Here is an 18937-nt window from a genome sequence, read left to right as displayed (position 1 = left end):
AATTTTTTTGTGAGAAATTTTGTGAGTTTAGAAACTAGAATGCAGCAAGAATAATGTAATATGGCTGGGCATCGTGAGGTAAAATAGAGGGGAAGGGGAGAAGTTTGAGGGTTAGGCAAAATTAAAGGGATTGGGGGTTACAATCATCAATAGAGAGGTAATTAGAATGGGGGTTACACAAGAAGCATTAGCAGCTAGCAAACCCTTGAATCTCTCCCTTTTACGTGACATAGTACAACGGGTCAACATTAGTGAGTAATATAGTTTGGTCGGTCCAACAGTCTATTATACTAATTCGCACGCTTAACTTAAAATTACTGCTACGACGAACTAGCACTACGACGATCAATACTCAAAATAATATATTATTTTTATTACTTAAATAAGAAAATAAAATTTGTATTAATCTAAAGAAATTATTAGTATAAATATACATTTTTAAAATACCTAAATCACAAACAATATGGGGTATTACACTAAATGCATGTTTTTTTTTTAAAAAAAAAATATATATATTTTTTATTATTTTATTTTTAATGTAAGTATAAAAACTAGTAAATGTTGGTAATATTTTAGCTCTGTCACTTTGTGTATTAACTTTCCATTTCCCAATACACTTATATGCATATATGCATAATGACTTTACTTCTTTCTTATTACAATATTATAATTGTACTTTGTACAAAATTACTCCTATTTTGATGTTTTCTTATTAATTTAATGCATACAGTTTTTTACTGGATTTGTTTTCCTCAATCAATTTTTCCTCATAATATTTGATTATTTACCAGCACTTTGTATAGTTATTTTTCAAAAAGAGTAAGCAAAGAATTTCACATGTCTAACAATAATAAATTTTCTAATATTTGCGCTAATTGAATAGAAGGCCAAATTTTTTTTCTATTGCACAGGGCTTCAAAAATTATTGGGACAACCTTGCCAGGCCCCACCAATGCCGCAAAACCCCTTCCCCCTAGCCCCAACCTTGAAACCACCCTTCTCCTAAAGCACCCACAAATTAATTTTGATTTTAAAACTCTAAATCGAAAAACTAACCGGAAAAGGAGAAGGATAGTGATACATAATACTTTTGCGTTTTGAGGTGATATTTTTTAATTTCGTAAAACACGGGTGATAACTTCAATAAAGGGTGTATTTTGGGTTGGTTATTTAAAATTTTTTATCTTTGAAGTGTACTTATTTCCTTTGTGATCAATGTTGCCACATTATTTTGCAAAAACTTACTATATACTTTACTACATTCTAAATCAAAATTCCTTCACATATAGCCTCATAAGAATGCTTGGTAAATCTACTCTCATATTTTAAAACCTTCAAATATGTTATTAAATCATAATATGGAATATTACATGATCAATATGATGTCAAGTTAACTGAATCAATTTGTTTTAAGTGATATTTTGTTAATCATTAATTCATTTTCAGTTTGAGCTTAAACAGGTTGAGTTATATATTTTATCTTTAAAGAGTAAAATGAGATCAATTAAGTTCATATTGAAACAATTTCATATCAAATTACGACTAAATCATTCAATATTAAAAACAATCCTACTCCCGGCAAGCAGTGGCCCCATTTTACGTATACAATTATAATTATTGATTATTGACACTCTATGCTTTCCCAAGTCCTAAAATATCCTACACATTTGATAAACACACAAACAACTGAACAAGTGCCACACACAAAGTAATTTGTCCCTTTTCAAACACAAAAAAGATGCGAAAAACATACTTTTAAACGTTAGAGAGAGAAAGTGGATAGAGAGAGAAAGGGAGAGAGGCAAAAGCATTAAGAATTGTCCCTCTCTTTTGTACCCACTCCTATATATACCCCAAATACTGCGTCATTTCCATCTGATTAACCAATAAACGACACATTTCCTGCACTTTCTCTCTCCTCCAACCCTCACTTCCGCCATTGTTGAACTAAGTAGGGTTTCACGAAGCTTTTTCTTCATCAAATTCACAATCAAAAAGCTGTAATCACTCTAGAAATGGATAATTATACGCTTCACTTGGCGATGGCGGCGTTGGTTGGAGCGTCGTTTGTGGCGGTTTCTGCGTACTACATGCACCGGAAAACGCTTTCGCAGTTGCTGGAGTTTGCCAAGACTATGGAGAGAGATAAGGAGGGAGAAGAAGGAGAGGAGGAAGAGGAGATTGCGCGCCACCTTTCGCCTCGCCACTACCGTCGTCGGAGAATCGGAGCTTATCGCCGTGCTTCGGCGTCTTTGCCGGATGTTACTGCGATTTCTGGTGGTGAGATTGATGGTTCCGATAAGCGTAATAGTGTTCTTCCTGTTGAAGGTATTCCTGCTGGTTTGCCTCGGCTTCGTAGCCTCTCCGAAGGTATATTTTCTCTCTCCTCTTCTTTTGTTTGGTTGAAATGTTGGTGATTATCAGTAATGGTGTAGTAGTATGGTGTGAATTTAATGGAGTTTTGCTGGAATTAGCTTTATATGTGCTTGATTACATGCAAATTTATTTTTAATGGATATAAATAGGGATTGCTAATTGTTTAATTTTATGTATAAAAAAAAGTCTAAATTATAAGGTTAATTTGAAGGGGAAGTAGTATCTAAGCGAAATGGATGATGAATTTGATCAATTTTTTAAAAATTAAGTTCATGCAATGCATAAAGAGTAGTTTTCATGCCATTTGAGTGAGTGCTGTTTCGTACAAATTGAATGAAATTATGTACTTATTTTGCTTAAGTGAAAACCTTACAACTAAATTGAGAAAGGATTTTAGTATGTGAATCTTTTGGACAAGTATGAGTGTATGATAGTATTCAATGGTGTTGATTTAATTTGATGTTAAAGTTGTCTAATGAATTATAATTTATGGTATCAATGAAAGAGAGAAAAGTGAAGGGGAAGGGAAAATGCGTAGCTTGGGGTTTCTGCAGGGTCAAGTAAAGATGGGCTGTGTTTAGCTTCAGTCAGACCGTTTTAATGTCTGGTTTGTGAATTTTTAATTATAGGTCATTGTTGTTTTAGGAAAGTAGGACAACTTATTTTTGGGACATGTTTTTTTTTTTTTTTTTTTTTTTTTTTTTTTTTTTTTTTTTTTTTTTTTTTTTTTTTTTTTTAAAAAAAAAACTATTGATATCTTTTTATAGTAAAGGATGCGACTGTGATTACCGTTGTCCAATCATCTTGCTGTATTGAAGGGTTAAAGCTGTTATGCTTTGGCCTTTGATTAAGAAGAAAGAAGTTTCACTTTTACTTTGACTATGTTGAGAGTTGATGCATCTACTTTTGTTTAGTGATTAGCAACATGCTAATCTTTATAGCTAAAGCCTACATTACCTCACATAGATACTCTGCATGCTTCAATTTTTTGCTTCTTTGGTTTCCAGGGTTTCTTGAACAAATATGGGATAGTATTTTTAGCTGATAATTGCATTTTTATTGCTTTCTGGTGCTGTAAAGTGTAAAGTTTAGCTGCCATTTTGTTGTCAAGCACCTACTATATTCTATTATGTTTTATGTACTTCCATATTGATGTTAGGATGCTTATAATAGTCAGAAAGTGAAAATGCGAACATTTTCTGTAAGGGATGGGTGAAGGATTGAATATGCAGTAGGATTGTCTAGAGTCTTTCTTTTCAGGAAGCTGTATATGAAATGGTGCAGCAGGATTATGCCCTTTGTTTTACAAGAAGAGGATATTACAATTGATAAAATTTGGAAGTGACATTTATCGGGAAAGGTGTTTCATGCATTGTAATGTATTATGTTAGACTTTGGCACTAAAAGTATACAATTCATTTTTTAGTAGATATATTTTACTACATCCGGGGACTCAATTGTACTTGATCAAGCCCTTATTATTTGTCTCTCTTTAAAGTAAAAGTACACACATGAATGGTCCCCTTGATGTTGTTGTAACCCTTAATTAGTTAAGGTGTACTAATCTTATGTGTAATATTGTTAATTGTGATTTTTATTTTCATGCGTATTAGATCTAATTGATATGATTTTAGGATGTAATTGGTGGTTCCCATTTTCAAGTTGTTTGCTTTTTTTTTTTTTTTTTTTCAATTAATTGCCATTTAGGGGTCTATTTTGTTCATCTTATTTTATATCTCATAAGTTCATAGAGATTAAAAAAAGGGCTAGTCAATAAGTTCAGATAATATTAGATAAGAGTTAGATAAGTTCTGATAAGGGCATACAAGTTCATATACTCCCTCCGTGTTTTAATAAATATTACACTTTGACCGACACATAGTTTTAGGCAATTTATTGATTTATAAGAGGTAAGTAGAGTAGTTGGAATATTAAAAAATTGTAAAGAAAGATAGTGGGGTTAATAATTTATTGAACAGTAATTAATGTGAGAGAGAAGATATAGTTAAAAAAATATTAGTGAGTATAGGTGGTGACCATAAGAGGAGAAAAATATAATATTAAAATGTAGCTTTTTGCCAAAAAAGGAAGTGTAACATTTATTAAGTGTAACACTTAATAAAACACGGAGGGAGTACGATAAGTTCAGGACTAATAAGATATGTGAAATTCAGGTAAAGACAACACCACCTGTGTTTCCTATTTTATCTTTGTAATTGTGAGGTAAGAATTTCTTTTTTTTTTTTTTTTTTTTTGTCATTTTAAAGATATAGTACTATGTGATAGGATCTAGGAAAATTCAAAATGTTTTGGTGTGATTGAACATGAATTGAGATTAGGGATTTTGAAAAGCTCTAATTAAACTTGACATTTAAATAACAAAAACTGATGCTTATATATTGAGTGAGTTACTTTTGCTAAGTTTAATTTACAATGATATTAATTGTTTTTCATGATGTTTGAAATCTATTGTGTTTTCCTTATTTTTATAAATAGTTACAATTTTTATTGTTTGATCTTTGAAGGTTATTTTCCCATTTTTCTTGCTTGTTAGTGTGTGACTAATGGTTGTCTTTTGTATGGGATGTCTGCATTTGACATGGCATAATGAGAGGAGAGTATTCGGGGGCTTCCTTAACTCTTATTCATCCTATATGTCTGTAATTTAATAGATTTCCCAGTCCATCTTCCTAGGATCCTGGGTCGAACTTATTTGTGCTGGTTCTATTCACTTGTTGTATGTGCTTTATTTCTTTTTGGTCTACTCGTTATTTATGATCTGCACTTTATAAGAGAAATATATATGTGCGGTGATTTATTTGACCACTTTTTTTTATTATTATTTTTTTAGGGAAAGCTACCAGCCTTGCTAGTTCAGCTAGTAGATCTTATATGATGAGACCTACATCTCCAAAGTCCCCTGTTGCCAGTGCCTTTGAAAGTGTAGAAGGATCTGATGATGAAGATACCTTCACAGATAGTTCTAAATTAGATCCTACCTATCTGCATACTAATGGAAATCTGGTGAGTTAATATCATGTATTGTATTGGTTAAGTCTTCCCTATTTGTTTCTTGTTGGTTTATCACTTTGCAATTGTATGTGCTATGGAAACTGGAGAGAGCATTGAATTGTTTTAGTTTCTTTTACTTGTGCTTTCTCGCTTGGCTGCTCTCTTTTTTCCTTTCGTTATCTGGGCCTTATAAACTCCAAAATATGAAAGAACAGGAAAAAAAAATGGGAGTTCATGAAGAAAAGGTGGCTGTTGTATCTAAATTTAAACTTCTTGAGCAGGGCCCAGATATGAGAAGTCAATATCAAGACCCAGGGAATAATAATAACGGAGATCAAGTTCCTTTAACTTCCCCGAACATGATTCGCTCTCACAGCATATCTGGTGACCTGCATGGTGTTCCGCCTGATCCCATAGCCGCTGACATTCTGAGGAAGGAACCAGAGCAAGAAACATTTGTCAGGCTTAAAATATCTCCTAGCGGTACATTCCTACTCACCATTGACCTTGATTGGAACTTTATTTTGTGTGCTTGTGCTCCTTATTTCAGATGTTCATGTTCCAATAGATTTCCCCTTTTTTTTTTTTTTTTTGCCCCTCTTTGGGGGACATAAGAGAAGAATTGACGGTTGTTGCAACTTCTTATTTATTCTCTTTTTTTGGAATTACTTGGGGTTGTAGCCTTGTAGGAAAGGTTCAGGAGGGAACTCTTCATTTAGCACCTGTTTTCACTGAACTGTTATTTTTGCTGAAGCTGAACTCAAATTAATTTATTTTTGCTGCTGATGGTCATTTATATCAAACTTAAATCATTTTTGCTGAACTTAAATTTTTTAACACGTCAAATTTCTTAATCAACTCACTGTTATATTTGTTCTTTGATTTACTTACAATATATTTATTGATTAAAACTTATTTTTACTAAGTGCTTGTTTGACTGCTCTAATTTCCTACACTAGGGCTATGTTGTTTGGTTGACCATGCAAAATGGAGAAAATTGAAATTCCTAGGGAATCTGAAATTTTCACATAATGTAGAAATTAATTACCCACCCCCTAGGTACTTCAAAATTCCTATCAATTGTAATTTCCCTAATACCAACTAAACAAATTAAAGTAATTTCCTAGGAATTAAATAAGGGAAATAATTTCCCATGAATTGTAAATTACCATGGGAAGTTAATTCCAATTGCAACCAAATGAGGCCTAACTGAAATTTGACTGAATACTTGAATAGTATTTTCTTAAGATGAAGGGAATAGGGTCTTACTAATTTAAACTTATTTTTACTGGTTCACTTTTATATAGGTTCTTTGATGTTACTGGTCTTTGCTAAACTTGACTTCTTTTCTTTTCTTTATATTATTTTAATTTTTTATTTGGCTAAATCTAACCTATTCATGTAAAACTTCATTTTTTTAAATTTTTTTTTATTTTTTATTTTATATATATATATATATATATATATAAACTGAATTTGATTTATTTAAGGTGAAGTGAACATCGGTTTACCTGCTATATACAGCTATCCTTATCAGTACTAAGTCTAAACCAAAGCATAATTCTTAGTGGTAATTAATATTTTACTGTAGGACTAGAACCAGAGCTGATATAAGTGCATAATTATTTCCATTTCACTCCAGGCAAGTACAAATGTTGCTGCTACTAGAAATCTCAGTCTCTTAAGTTTGAGAAACACCAATAGATCAATAGTCCATGAGCAATTACAACATAGTAATACTAATGCCAGGCTCTGCATGTTGGGCAAAGCCTTCTGTATTTATAATATCCTTAAACCAGAATAAGCACCTGACAAAACTCCACATTGCTTTGGCTGGCAAATCTAGTTGGGATTTAGAGCTTAAATCTGTGTTCCTTTTTCCCTTAACTTTATCTTGTTTGCTTGAACGCCTTAATACCATTAGTGGGGTCCGCTGCATGACGAGGACTTCTCAGGTGGTCACCCATCCTAGTACTACTCTCAAATCTCAATCAATGTGGCTCATGTCATGTGATGTGACAAAGTTTTACTCTGGCTTTCACTGGCCTACCGTCACTGACCTTAACTTTATCTCTGTAGCATTAATTCTTAAAGATTTTTTTGCCCACGGTTACTCTTATTTCTGTCAGAGACACCAACACCGGATGAAATAGAATCTTACTTGGTTCTCCAAGAATGCCTTGAGCTACGAGATAGTTATGTGTTCAGAGAAACAGTTGCTCCATGGAAGAAGGAAATCATTACTGATCCCAGTACACCAAAGCCGAATCCAAATCCTTTTTATTTTTCTCCTGAGAGAAAAAGTGACGTGAGTTCTCATTTACTGATTCACATCCCAAAATTCTATAGAGTTTCTCTTTCTTCGTTGTTGCTCCATTAACATATAACATTTGTTCTTATAGCACTTTTTCCAAATGGAGGATGGCGTTGTCCAAGTTTACGCAAGTAAAGATTGTAAGTATCGTTTTATTGGCGTCATACAATGTATTTTTTTGCTCTTAGGGAACCACGTCTTATCAAGTTTGGCCGATATATGTTTTCTTACCATAGCTCTTCTATTTGATTTTTCTGCTGCATAGCCAAAGAGAAGCTGTTTCCTGTTGCTGATGCAACAACATTTTTCACTGATCTGCATCACATTCTTCGAGTTATAGCAGCTGGAAATATTCGAACCTTGTGTCACCATCGACTGAATCTATTGGAACAAGTAGCTGTTCTATCATTGTCTACATATATATGATTTACATTGTCCCTAAAATTTGTGGTATTTGATATGTTTCATATTGGGCTTCCATCCAGAAATTCAATCTTCATTTGATGCTTAATGCGGATAGGGAGTTTCTAGCCCAGAAGAGTGCACCACATCGTGACTTCTATAATGTTAGGAAAGTTGATACACATGTTCATCATTCTGCATGCATGAATCAGAAGCATCTTTTGAGGTTTATAAAGTCAAAGCTGAGGAAAGAGCCTGATGAGGTAATGCTTCAATATGTGTAACTTTATTAATATCAATTTTTTACTATTAAATTGTCTTTCAGCTGGATTGTACTTGTTGTATTTTTTATATCGGCTCACCCATCTTATGTATTCATGCCTTCATTCATTTTCTCACTGTTTTGCTTATGTGTCTGTGCCTATTTTAGGTTGTTATATTTCGTGATGGGACCTATTTGACTTTGAAAGAGGTTTTTCAGAGCTTGGATTTGACTGGGTAAGGAAGTGATTTTATGCTACCTTTTAAAATTGACTTTTATATCATGCTTTATATATTTTGTAACGTGATGTTAAAACATTTAATTTACTAGCATTCAGCAGTACTGTTTAATTCATTTGGGTGCACAGATATGACCTGAACGTTGATCTTTTGGATGTTCATGCTGACAAGAGCACCTTCCATCGTTTTGACAAGTTTAATCTCAAGTACAATCCTTGTGGTCAAAGTAGACTAAGGGAGATTTTCCTCAAACAGGATAATCTCATCCAAGGTTGGTTAAGATTTATAGTTCTGAGCAAGTCAAAGGGTATGAATTGCTGTGTGTCTGTGCTTTAGTTTTTGACTGTACAGTGGTCATTGTGGGGTATATTTTATCATCAGCAATATGCTAGATTGCTAGCATGTGTGAATATATGAAAAATGAGCGAATCTGTTATAGACTGAGTTTTGTACTAAGTAACTGTAATTAATTGAACAGAAAATAGATTGAAAGCTTGATGATTGATTGCAGAAGGTTTACAGGAATAAGTTGATAACTTGAGGCAATCACTTAAAAGGGTAACTTTAGGCTACAACAACAACAACAACAACAATGACAAAGCCTAGTTTCAAAATGATTTGGGGTCAGTTGACATGAATCGTCATAAGGAACTGTACAATATATAAAGGGACATAACAAAAATTCAGTTGAAAGAGTTTTTAAAAAGCTGAGTAAAATGAGAAAAAAAGAGCATCCAAGAAAAATAAAGGGAGTTTTAATAGAGTACAAATATAAAATTCAAGAAAGTTTTAAAGAGGTGGTTATAACGTTTAGAGTAAAAAACATAAACGCTTAGGCTATTACTCTCAATACAAAATGTCACTCCCAAATCATCGCATAATCTTTAAAACTATTCTACTGCTCTTTATATAATCAAGCCATACAACAAAAGGTAACCTAGCATTAATTGGTGTTTGTCTTCTTCTGCACTTTAACAAATCAGAAATCAGACCCATTTTGCGACTCCCTTAGGCCTTGTTTAGTTCACCTTATTTTTACTTATTTCAGAAAAAATAAGTTCAGATTAGATCATCGTTTTATGTGCAGTTTTTTCTCGCTAAATATCTTTAATTTCGTAATGAAATAAATTATGAAAATTACGTATTAATAAAATACCCATTATTACGATTCTAACAAGACCCCACTTGATATATTTTTTCTGTATAGATTATCGTATATTTAAGGTTAAAGTTTGGTCAAATTTGATATTCAGACCAGATCAGATTAGATCAGACGAGATAAGTTCAGATAAGCACAAATAAGGTGAACCAAACAAGGCCTTAGTGTTTCCTTAATGACCTTACTTCATGTGCTGAAGTGTCCTTTGCCAACTGCTGTGGTTGATTCTTGTCCCCCCTTCTACTTTCATCCTTGTGTCTCTGCCAATTGCTGTGGTTGATTCTTGTCCCCCCTTCTACTTTCTTCCTTGTGTACACCCTCAATGGTGGATCTGTGGAGGTAGATAACGGGTCTATGACAGAATCTATGTCAACCGAAGAATCTAAGGACCAATTATGATGTGAAAAGTTTGATTTTTTGCTTTTGCTTTAGTAATTCCTCCTGCAGATTCATTGTTCTTGCGTCACTATCATCTTCAGAAGAGTAAGGGTCCACAATTCTCATTTTCTTGCATAAAGTGATAAATTTCTAGAATTTGCAGATTGACCATAGTTAATCATTATATAAACCCACACACACATTTTCATCTTAATGTTTTTTGTGATGATCTGTACTGACTGTACCCTCTTTAACCTCCTCTCTCTATTGTGTGTGTGTGTGTGTGTTGGGAGAAGGGGTGGGAATAAGGCTATCCTCACTCTTACATATCTATGTTGTCAATATCTTCTTGAAACAGGACGTTTTCTTGGGGAGCTGACCAAGCAAGTTTTCTCTGATCTTGTTGCCAGTAAATACCAGGTCCTAATTCTCCTTCAATATTGTCGTGTTGTGCAAGTCTGTTTCTCTGTATAGCCAAGTATGGCTGTAGGAAGCAATTATTTCATTATACTTTTTAAAGCTTTTGAACAAACTGGTTATAGAAGATTGATATTATAAATTGTGAAGTGGCTTGTGGTGGAGTTGCAGCACTGTTTAGCTTTAAGATTATGTTATTGAGGAGTTAATATCTTCATCTTGTACACTGTACACTGCATGGTTATTTCATTATGTAGGGAGGGGAGGGGGGAGCGTTCATGATTTGGAATGTGTTTGGATAAGGGATTTTGGAGAGGAGGTGAAGGTGGAGTTTAGGATCAATTATCCTCTTTTTGGATGTTAGATTGAGAATGGAAGGGAGAGAAATAATAGGATCCTTTTTTGCACCCACAAGTTGTCAAAATTCTTCCAAATATGCACAGATTTGGAGTTCGCTTTGGTAGTAAATTATTACCCAAATAGGCTGTGTTTAAAATTAATGTAAAAATAGCTTGCAACTGCCAAAGCTTCTATAATTCCTCTCATTTTGCTTCATATTTCGTCATTAATGTGCTGAAAAACTATGCTGTATTAGAGCCAATTGACTCAATGTTGATTCTGTTTCATGTAGGTGGTCTAGAAAAATGCAATGATTTGATTGCTTTTAAATGTCATGAAATGCTTGCACCTTGTTTTTCCATGTAACTAGTAATATGCTGTACACTTGTGATTGACTTTTTTTGTTTGTTTTTATTTATTATTGTTTACCCTTCCATATCTTGGTGCCTGACATGAAGTTTTCTCTTGAAAGGGGCCCAAGTTGCAGTCTCAAGGGCTATTGTAATTGTTTAGTTAGAAGGAGCCTGGGATAGTGACACCATGTATAATCTGCCTTTGATTAGCAACACTACAAGTGTAGACTAGCACTGATTTTGTGATGATGCTTGTTATCTGTTACGTTTATTAGCGGATAGCAAGCCTAAAATGGAGCCTTGAAAGTTGAAACAATAATTTATTCCTAAATAGAAATTTTAATAGGTCTTCTTATAAGATAAATTCGCATAAGCTCATATTTTGTATAAGATAAGTTCGGGAAAATCAAGTTCGCACCGTTTTATATAAGAAGTTAGGAAAGTAAAGGCTAGCAATGTCCAATTTACAACTAAAAGTCTAAAATTATTTCAAATGTTAAGATTAGTGAAATCGGGTGCATAGAATGCACCCTTAATATGAAGGCTATATATGCCTCCACTTATAAGCAACTCTTTGTGCATAACTATTACCGTAACCATTTTCTTGATGATGTGAATTGGCCAATTGGGTGGTATCGTGGTACTATTATTGACTTAGATAAAATCGTCAATTAATATTTTTTTTTTGTGTTCTTGTGTTCACTTATGATGCATGATAAATCGCATTTGTTTCTACAGATGGCTGAATACAGAGTATCCATTTATGGCAGAAAACAAAGTGAGTGGGACCAATTGGCCAGTTGGGTCGTTAATAATGATTTGTACAGTGAGAATGTTGTTTGGTTGATTCAGGTATGAAAATTTTAAATTCCTGTGGAAGGATTCTTGTCTACCGGTTTGTCTTGCTATCAACTTTATTCTTTGGCAGTATTCTCAATGTATATCGTTCATTTATTTGCAGATTCCAAGACTGTACAATGTGTACAAGGATATGGGGATTGTAACATCATTTCAGAACATGCTTGACAACATCTTCCTTCCTTTGTTTGAGGTTACAGTTGATCCAAATTCACATCCTCATTTGCACCTATTCTTGAAGCAGGTAAGTAATTCAATCATCATCATTGAATCAGTCAACCTATGTAATAAGTGAATATTGAATTGCTTTGCTTTTACTTTTGCCTGTGTTATCAGGAAGCATTACAATATTGTAACTTTTAAGTTGCTGACTCAGATTTAAACTTTAAAGACATATATGTTCTATAGAATATATCATTGAAAGTTCCTTGAAATCTTGAATAGATTTTGGAAATTGTTTATTATACAAGTTAGTGTCAGTTTGATCATAACAATCATGAATGGGACGATGGAAGTGGAGTTAAAGACTATATATGTTCTATAGATTTTGGAAATTATTTTTTTTTATACAACTTTAAAGACTAAATATGTTCTATAGTCTATGTTGTACACAGGTCCCCAGTACACCTAGCTCTCGGTGTACTCAAGGGTGCTTTTTTGTACATTAGATCGATGTTGTTCATTTAAATTCTCTAAATGAGCATTAAATAGTGAATTGAGGAAAAATATTCCTTTGGAGCATCTAGTTTTAGGTGTACCAAGGCTGAGGTGGATCTGTGGATGTTCTCCTTCTCCTCCTCCTTTTCCCCAAAAAATAAGGAATAAAATACAAAATTATTATGGAGACCTTCCACATTGGGTACTACATAGTACATAGGGCTGTGTTGTAATTGCAGTAACTTCAATTGTTTGTGACACGCTGACATCATTTGTATCTTGGGTGAATTCTGCTGTGGTCATGTATTTCTTATCTATCTCTTTTTAGTTTTACCTTGTATCAGTTCTATTGATTGTCAGCTTAGTGTTGGAAAATTGGTATGCATGAGCTGATACCTCTGGTTATTGGCTGATAATCACATTGTTGCTCACTTGATTTCCATTTTGCATTTTGTGGTTTTATTTTGCCGGACCAGTCTTTCTGTATCCAAGACTTGCTTAAGCTTAATGATACACCACATGATTTAGGTTGTCTTTACTCACCTATCTTTGTTCTGAACTCATAATTTCTGATCTGATAATTGCCTAATTTGACTAAACTTTGACCTTTTATGTACGCTAATTTATCAAGTGAGATGTTTATAGATCTGTAATTTTGTATGAATGTCTATTTTTTCAAATGTGTAATTTTCATAATTTTTTTCCTTACGCAATTCAAGTAATTAGCAATAAAAATTGCAAATAAAATGATAAGGTGTGTTTAGAATTTATTTTTTCTGACCTAATCTGAAATAAGTAATAAGGTGCCAAATTATAGTGAACTAAGCATAGTATGATACAACTTTTCTCCTTAAATTTTATGGGTTTCTTGGATATTGTAGTGCTTTTGAGAAGAGAGGAAAAGTTTCATTTGTATTTTAACCCATCCACTTACTGAAAATTGAAATTATTGTGTTAAATCCTATTCCATCTCATCGTAATGTTTTCTATATTGGAATGTTCATATTGGGGGCCCGAGTCCTAAATACTTTGCAATTATTGTATGACTGCAGTATAATATGCTATTGTTATTAATGTTACAGTAGTCTTTGATGTGTGTGCTTGATTCTTATGAAATGAACGGGAATAGTTGTAAGTCTTATTTATTAATGCTACTAATCACATGGAAGGGCCAGGCCAGATATTTCATGTTTGTATCCCACATTGATCAAGTCCTGAAATTTTTGTCTTGCTATCTGTGACCTTATCTTAAATTTGTTTCTTATGTTGTCGATTTTGATTCAGGTGGTTGGGCTAGATATAGTGGATGACGAAAGCAAGCCTGAACGACGTCCCACAAAACATATGCCTGCACCAGATCAGTGGACCAACATCTTCAATCCTGCGTTTTCATACTATGCATATTACTGTTATGCTAACCTCTACACTTTGAACAAGGTATAGCTCTGAAACATTGTTCACTATAATTAACTCAGTGCATTATCTGCATCAATCTCCCATCGACCCACCCACCCCACCCCACCCCACCCCAAGGTCTCCAGTTATGTGTTTGACCACATCAGTCACTTGGGTCTGCTTGACAACAAGTCTTTTGGGGGAATGAAGATTATGGGTTTTATAAAAATGGTTATGTGAAAAGCTTGAAGGATATACATTTTATGATGATTGGGGGATCAAGATGAAATTACTTCAGTCAGTCATCAGTTCCATTCATTTTTATCTTCATACCTGCTGATCTGTACTCTGCAGCTTTAAAGTCAGCACTGTGATGGTCATCAGTTGCACCTAATGGATCATCTTTTTTTTTTCTTTCCCTGATTCAGCTGGTTTAACTAGTTTTCAATTGAGTTATCTAGTTTCTGGAACAAATCACTTTTTCCATTCTGTGTTACACTCTTCTTGTCTGTGGTGTATGTAATGGTAACCCTTGTTTTTTTTTTTCCTTGTAGCTGCGGGAGTCGAAGGGTATGACGACGATAAAATTCCGTCCTCATGCTGGAGAGGTATACCTAGTTTTATTTTACTTTTTAAGGCTGTACATCTCCTCTTCACAGCTCGTGTCCCAAATACTGTAGCGAATGCATCTTATGCATTTAATTGAAATTCATCTATTTATAGACTTCTGATTGTTTTTATATGATCATTTATGCCCTCATGGTTGGAAAAAGTAGTCTATTCTAGGAGCAATGATGCTTTTTTCAATATACAATCTATTTGCATATATGATTTAACTCTTTTATTTGCTGTTCCAGGCTGGTGACATTGACCATCTGGCTGCAACATTTCTCACTGCTCATAATATTGCGCATGGAATCAATTTGAGGAAATCTCCTGTACTTCAGTATCTCTATTATTTAGCACAGGTACACTGAATGTGGCTTGTCTGATTGACAATGGTTACCATTTGCCTCAAGTTTTTTTTCTTATCAAGTCAAGTGAAATATTCTCTGTTTGTATTCCTGCAGATTGGCCTGGCAATGTCTCCTCTTAGCAACAATTCTTTATTTCTAGACTATCATCGCAACCCTTTCCCTATGTTCTTCTTGCGTGGTCTTAATGTTTCCCTTTCTACGGATGACCCATTACAAATCCATTTAACCAAGGAGCCTTTAGTGGAAGAATACAGTATAGCTGCTTCGGTGAGTGTCCAATCTCTTTTGTGTACTTGCTGTAGAATTTTGCTGTTGTGATCTGAAGTATATTACTTGCAACAGGTGTGGAAATTGAGCTCTTGTGACTTATGTGAGATTGCCCGCAATTCAGTTCTCCAGTCTGGATTCTCTCATGCTTTGAAGGTATGTCTATCTCTCTTAATGTTAGTTAAGAGTAATGATTAGGTCAGGTCTTGAGATATTTAATCTGTTTTGAAGATTCTGATGAGTACTCAATACTGGAAGGACAATTGAAATCTATACTATTATTTTAAAACAGGAAGTTGGAAGGACACGTGTCCTCTTCCTTTTTTTTTGATTAAAAATTACATATAACAAAAAAAAAAAAAAAAACTCATGCCTTTACAGATACTTTAATTTTTAAACTAACTTTATGCATGAAAATTGATCATGCCTTTAAAACCTAATTTTTTTCAAACTAATTGTAGATTTACGTTTAACCGTTATTTTAAAAAAGTGTATTAAAAAGGTATTTCACAATATGACATACGTTTAAATTTTTTTTTTTTTTTTTTTTAAAAAAATTTTTTTTGATAGACTTTTACTATGTTTTACTTTTAAAATACTTTTTTTAGTACTTACGGAGTACAATTCTTATATGAAATTGAAATACTATCAAAAATATAAATACAAAAACAATTATTATAACACATTAAACAGCCGTGCATCACACGGGTTTAAGACTAATTGTGTTTAAAATCTTCATGCTTCAACTTGATAATATCAATTAAGTGACGTTAGTATTATAGTAGTTGGTTGCTGTAACTTTGCTACTGTTATTGCTTCCCACAGAGGCATTGGATTGGTGAACGTTACTTCAAACGAGGTCCAGATGGAAATGATATCCACAAGACAAATGTACCTCATATACGAGTTGAGTTCCGCCACATGGTAAGTGTGTTGATTATTGAATGCACATATCACACTTGGTTGAATATAGCATTAATAAATAATGGGAAATTCTCATTGGTAGCCATCAACTTTTGCTTATTTCCATTGGTAGCCACTTTGTATATGAATTATCTTTGGTAGCCTTCAACTTTTAAAATGTTACTTCCGTAACCTTATATGGTTAAAAACGTTAAAATAAAAGTTAACTTTAATTAGAGTCATTTTAATTGTTAATTAATCTTTAAAATCAATAATTAAAAAAAAAAAATCTTTTCTTCTTTCCCCCTCCTCCACCCTCGTACTGTTCCTCTTTCTCTCCTCCCTTTGCTAATTAATTATTTCTCTCTCTTAGAATTCTCCCCCAAATTGTTTGATGAAAGGTAAATCTGAGCCTCCTTATAACTTACTTTGACTCTCTGAGTTCTCCATCGACATGGCTTTTGAGCTTTCTGTCTTCCATTGAAATAGTTTGTGAGGTAAGATAGTTTTTTAATCATCAAATAACAATTTCCCTTTGAAGCGTAATCCATGTTCTCCATGGTGGTTCGATTGTAGTGAGGGCATGGTGGTGATATTTGATTCGATTGCTGGGTGGAATTGGTTGGGCTAAAATTGGAGCTTGCGGCGCTGCTCAGTAGTGTGGCGGTTTGGCGCTGCTGGCTGCGGGTTGGTGCGACGGTGGTTGGTTGTTCGGCAGCTACTATGTGACGGTTGTGGGGAGTTGCCCGGTTGCTGGCTGGTGTTGCGGGTTTGGTGCGTGAGGGAGCAGGGGAGGCAGCATGAGTAGTAGTGTGGAGGGACGGCTGGGGCTGGGGTGTTGGGCATTAGGCGCCGACGGGAAAGGGTGGGCTGTTGTCGGCAGCGGAGGGGGAGAGGAGAGGGGGTGGCATGGTTGGGGGAGGGTGTTTTTTTTTTAATTAATCAAATTATAATATAATTAACCTTAGTTAATTTTTTTTTAATTTTTATAAAACTAACCTCGGTTAAACTTAACAACCAATTAACGGTTTTTAACCATACAAGGTTATGGAAGTAACATTTTAAAAGTTAAAGGCTACTAAAGATAATTCATATACAAAGTGGCTACCAATGAAAATAAGCAAAAGTTGATGGCTATCAATGAGAATTTCCCATAAATAATTTACATGGTTGCACCTGAGAACATTGACGTTGTGCAGATATGGAGAGAGGAGATGCAACAAGTATTTCTGGGAAAAGCAAATATTCCTCAGGAAGTGGATAAGTGATATGTGAGCCATATAATCTTTAATAGTCAACAAAACTGTATAACGCTTCAACTTAGGCACTGAATAATTCCGTTTTTGTTCTTTCTCCTAATGGAAATATTCAGTTTCTCAAGCATCCACTCAAAATTTGCTGCAGATGCAAGAGTCATACATCTACTATGACTACACTAGCCTTTTACAGACTCGTTGCAGAAGTTACAGGATGTTTGTATTCATCTATGTTGTGTACACAAAACAACTCTATTGAGAGATGCAGTATTGCATCTATCGTCATTTGGAAGGATGCAGTAAATTTCCATATAAAAAAGGATAGAATCGTAGTGAAGTATACTTATTAGGGATGAGTTATAATGAGGGAGCTTGTTATTTATAAATATCTGTTATTTAGAGGAGAAAAGTGGAAGATCATCCACAAATTTTGGCCTTTCTAATGCTGCTAGATGTATGTATGATGGGGGGTTATGGTCTTGATTAGAGCATTTATTCATTGTAATCTGTGTATGGAAACGTTGTCGTAAGGTCAATAAAGTCTTCTGTACAATGGGTACGTTGATTTATTGTAAAATGGGTTAAGTTATGTTAAAACATAAAAGTTATGAAAGTCGTCCTTTGTACTGCAAAAATTTAAAATGGATTAGATTAATCATATTAGTCATTATACTATGTAAGCAACTAATCATGTATCTATAAGAAATTATACATTAAAATAAAATTTAAATCAACAATAAATTAAAAGTTGTCCTTGAGGACAGCATGTAAAACATTCGTTGGGCTAATTTAAATGAATAAAATATAGGGAAATTATGCATGGTTTTTAGGTTTTCTACATGGTAAAAACAAAAATACCTTGGATTTATAAAGTTAAATTGCATATGTTTATCAAGTGCTTTTGTATTGTTATTTTTTTTTATTACACTAAAAGCTTGTCTTGATTTACTGAAAACAACTGATTGGAGCTGAAGTGAACTTAACTGAACTGAATGAAGTTGAAATGAATTGTTTATGAGAGAAGGAAATTAGGAACTAAACTGAACTAATTGGAGCTAAACTAAACTGAACTGATTAGAGCTGAACTAAACTGAAATTAAGCTGAAGAGAACAGATCTTAAGTGCCATCATTTAATGATTTTATGACTAACCTATCTTTAATTATGCAATTAGTCAATTACTAACCTACCAAAATAGTTTGTATTAACTATTAAGATCATTCTCAATGGATAAGTACATCCCTTGTAGTTTTGGATTACCGCATCATTATTTTCAAACTACATCGAGTTAATTTACAACCTCCTTATCGAAAAAAAAAAAAAAAATCTACAACCTCACAATGCAAGTTACTGCCTTTTTAAAAATGAAAAAAA

General features: G+C 33.7%; 1 protein-coding gene across 4 annotated transcripts; it reads left to right on the top strand.

Moving 5' to 3' along the window:
* The first annotated feature begins 1796 nt into the window (after positions 1-1796).
* LOC145567637 (AMP deaminase-like) lies at positions 1797-18133 on the top strand. 4 transcript variants are annotated; one of them, XM_081626967.1, is made up of 20 exons: positions 1797-2370; positions 5228-5400; positions 5670-5871; positions 7518-7696; positions 7791-7842; positions 7968-8095; positions 8188-8367; positions 8535-8602; positions 8734-8876; positions 10501-10562; positions 11990-12103; positions 12213-12353; positions 14051-14203; positions 14716-14769; positions 15019-15129; positions 15232-15405; positions 15481-15561; positions 16231-16329; positions 17508-17579; positions 17713-18133. In XM_081626967.1, exons 1-19 carry the CDS (start codon positions 2016-2018, stop codon positions 17574-17576), a joined length of 2538 nt encoding a protein of 845 aa, XP_081483093.1. In that variant the 5' UTR covers positions 1797-2015; the 3' UTR covers positions 17577-17579; positions 17713-18133. The 4 variants fall into 4 exon arrangements, with proteins under 4 accessions (XP_081483093.1, XP_081483092.1, XP_081483091.1 ...); XM_081626966.1 differs by having other exon boundaries at positions 17681-18133; XM_081626965.1 differs by having other exon boundaries at positions 17508-17613.
* The last annotated feature ends 804 nt before the right edge of the window (positions 18134-18937 follow it).

The sequence above is a fragment of the Chenopodium album genome, chromosome 11, assembly GCF_948465745.1.
Source record: "Chenopodium album chromosome 11, dcCheAlbu1.1, whole genome shotgun sequence".
NCBI lineage: Eukaryota > Viridiplantae > Streptophyta > Magnoliopsida > Caryophyllales > Amaranthaceae > Chenopodium > Chenopodium album.
The sequence above is the reverse complement of the archived record's forward strand: the minus strand, read 5'-3'. Positions and strand labels throughout refer to the sequence as shown.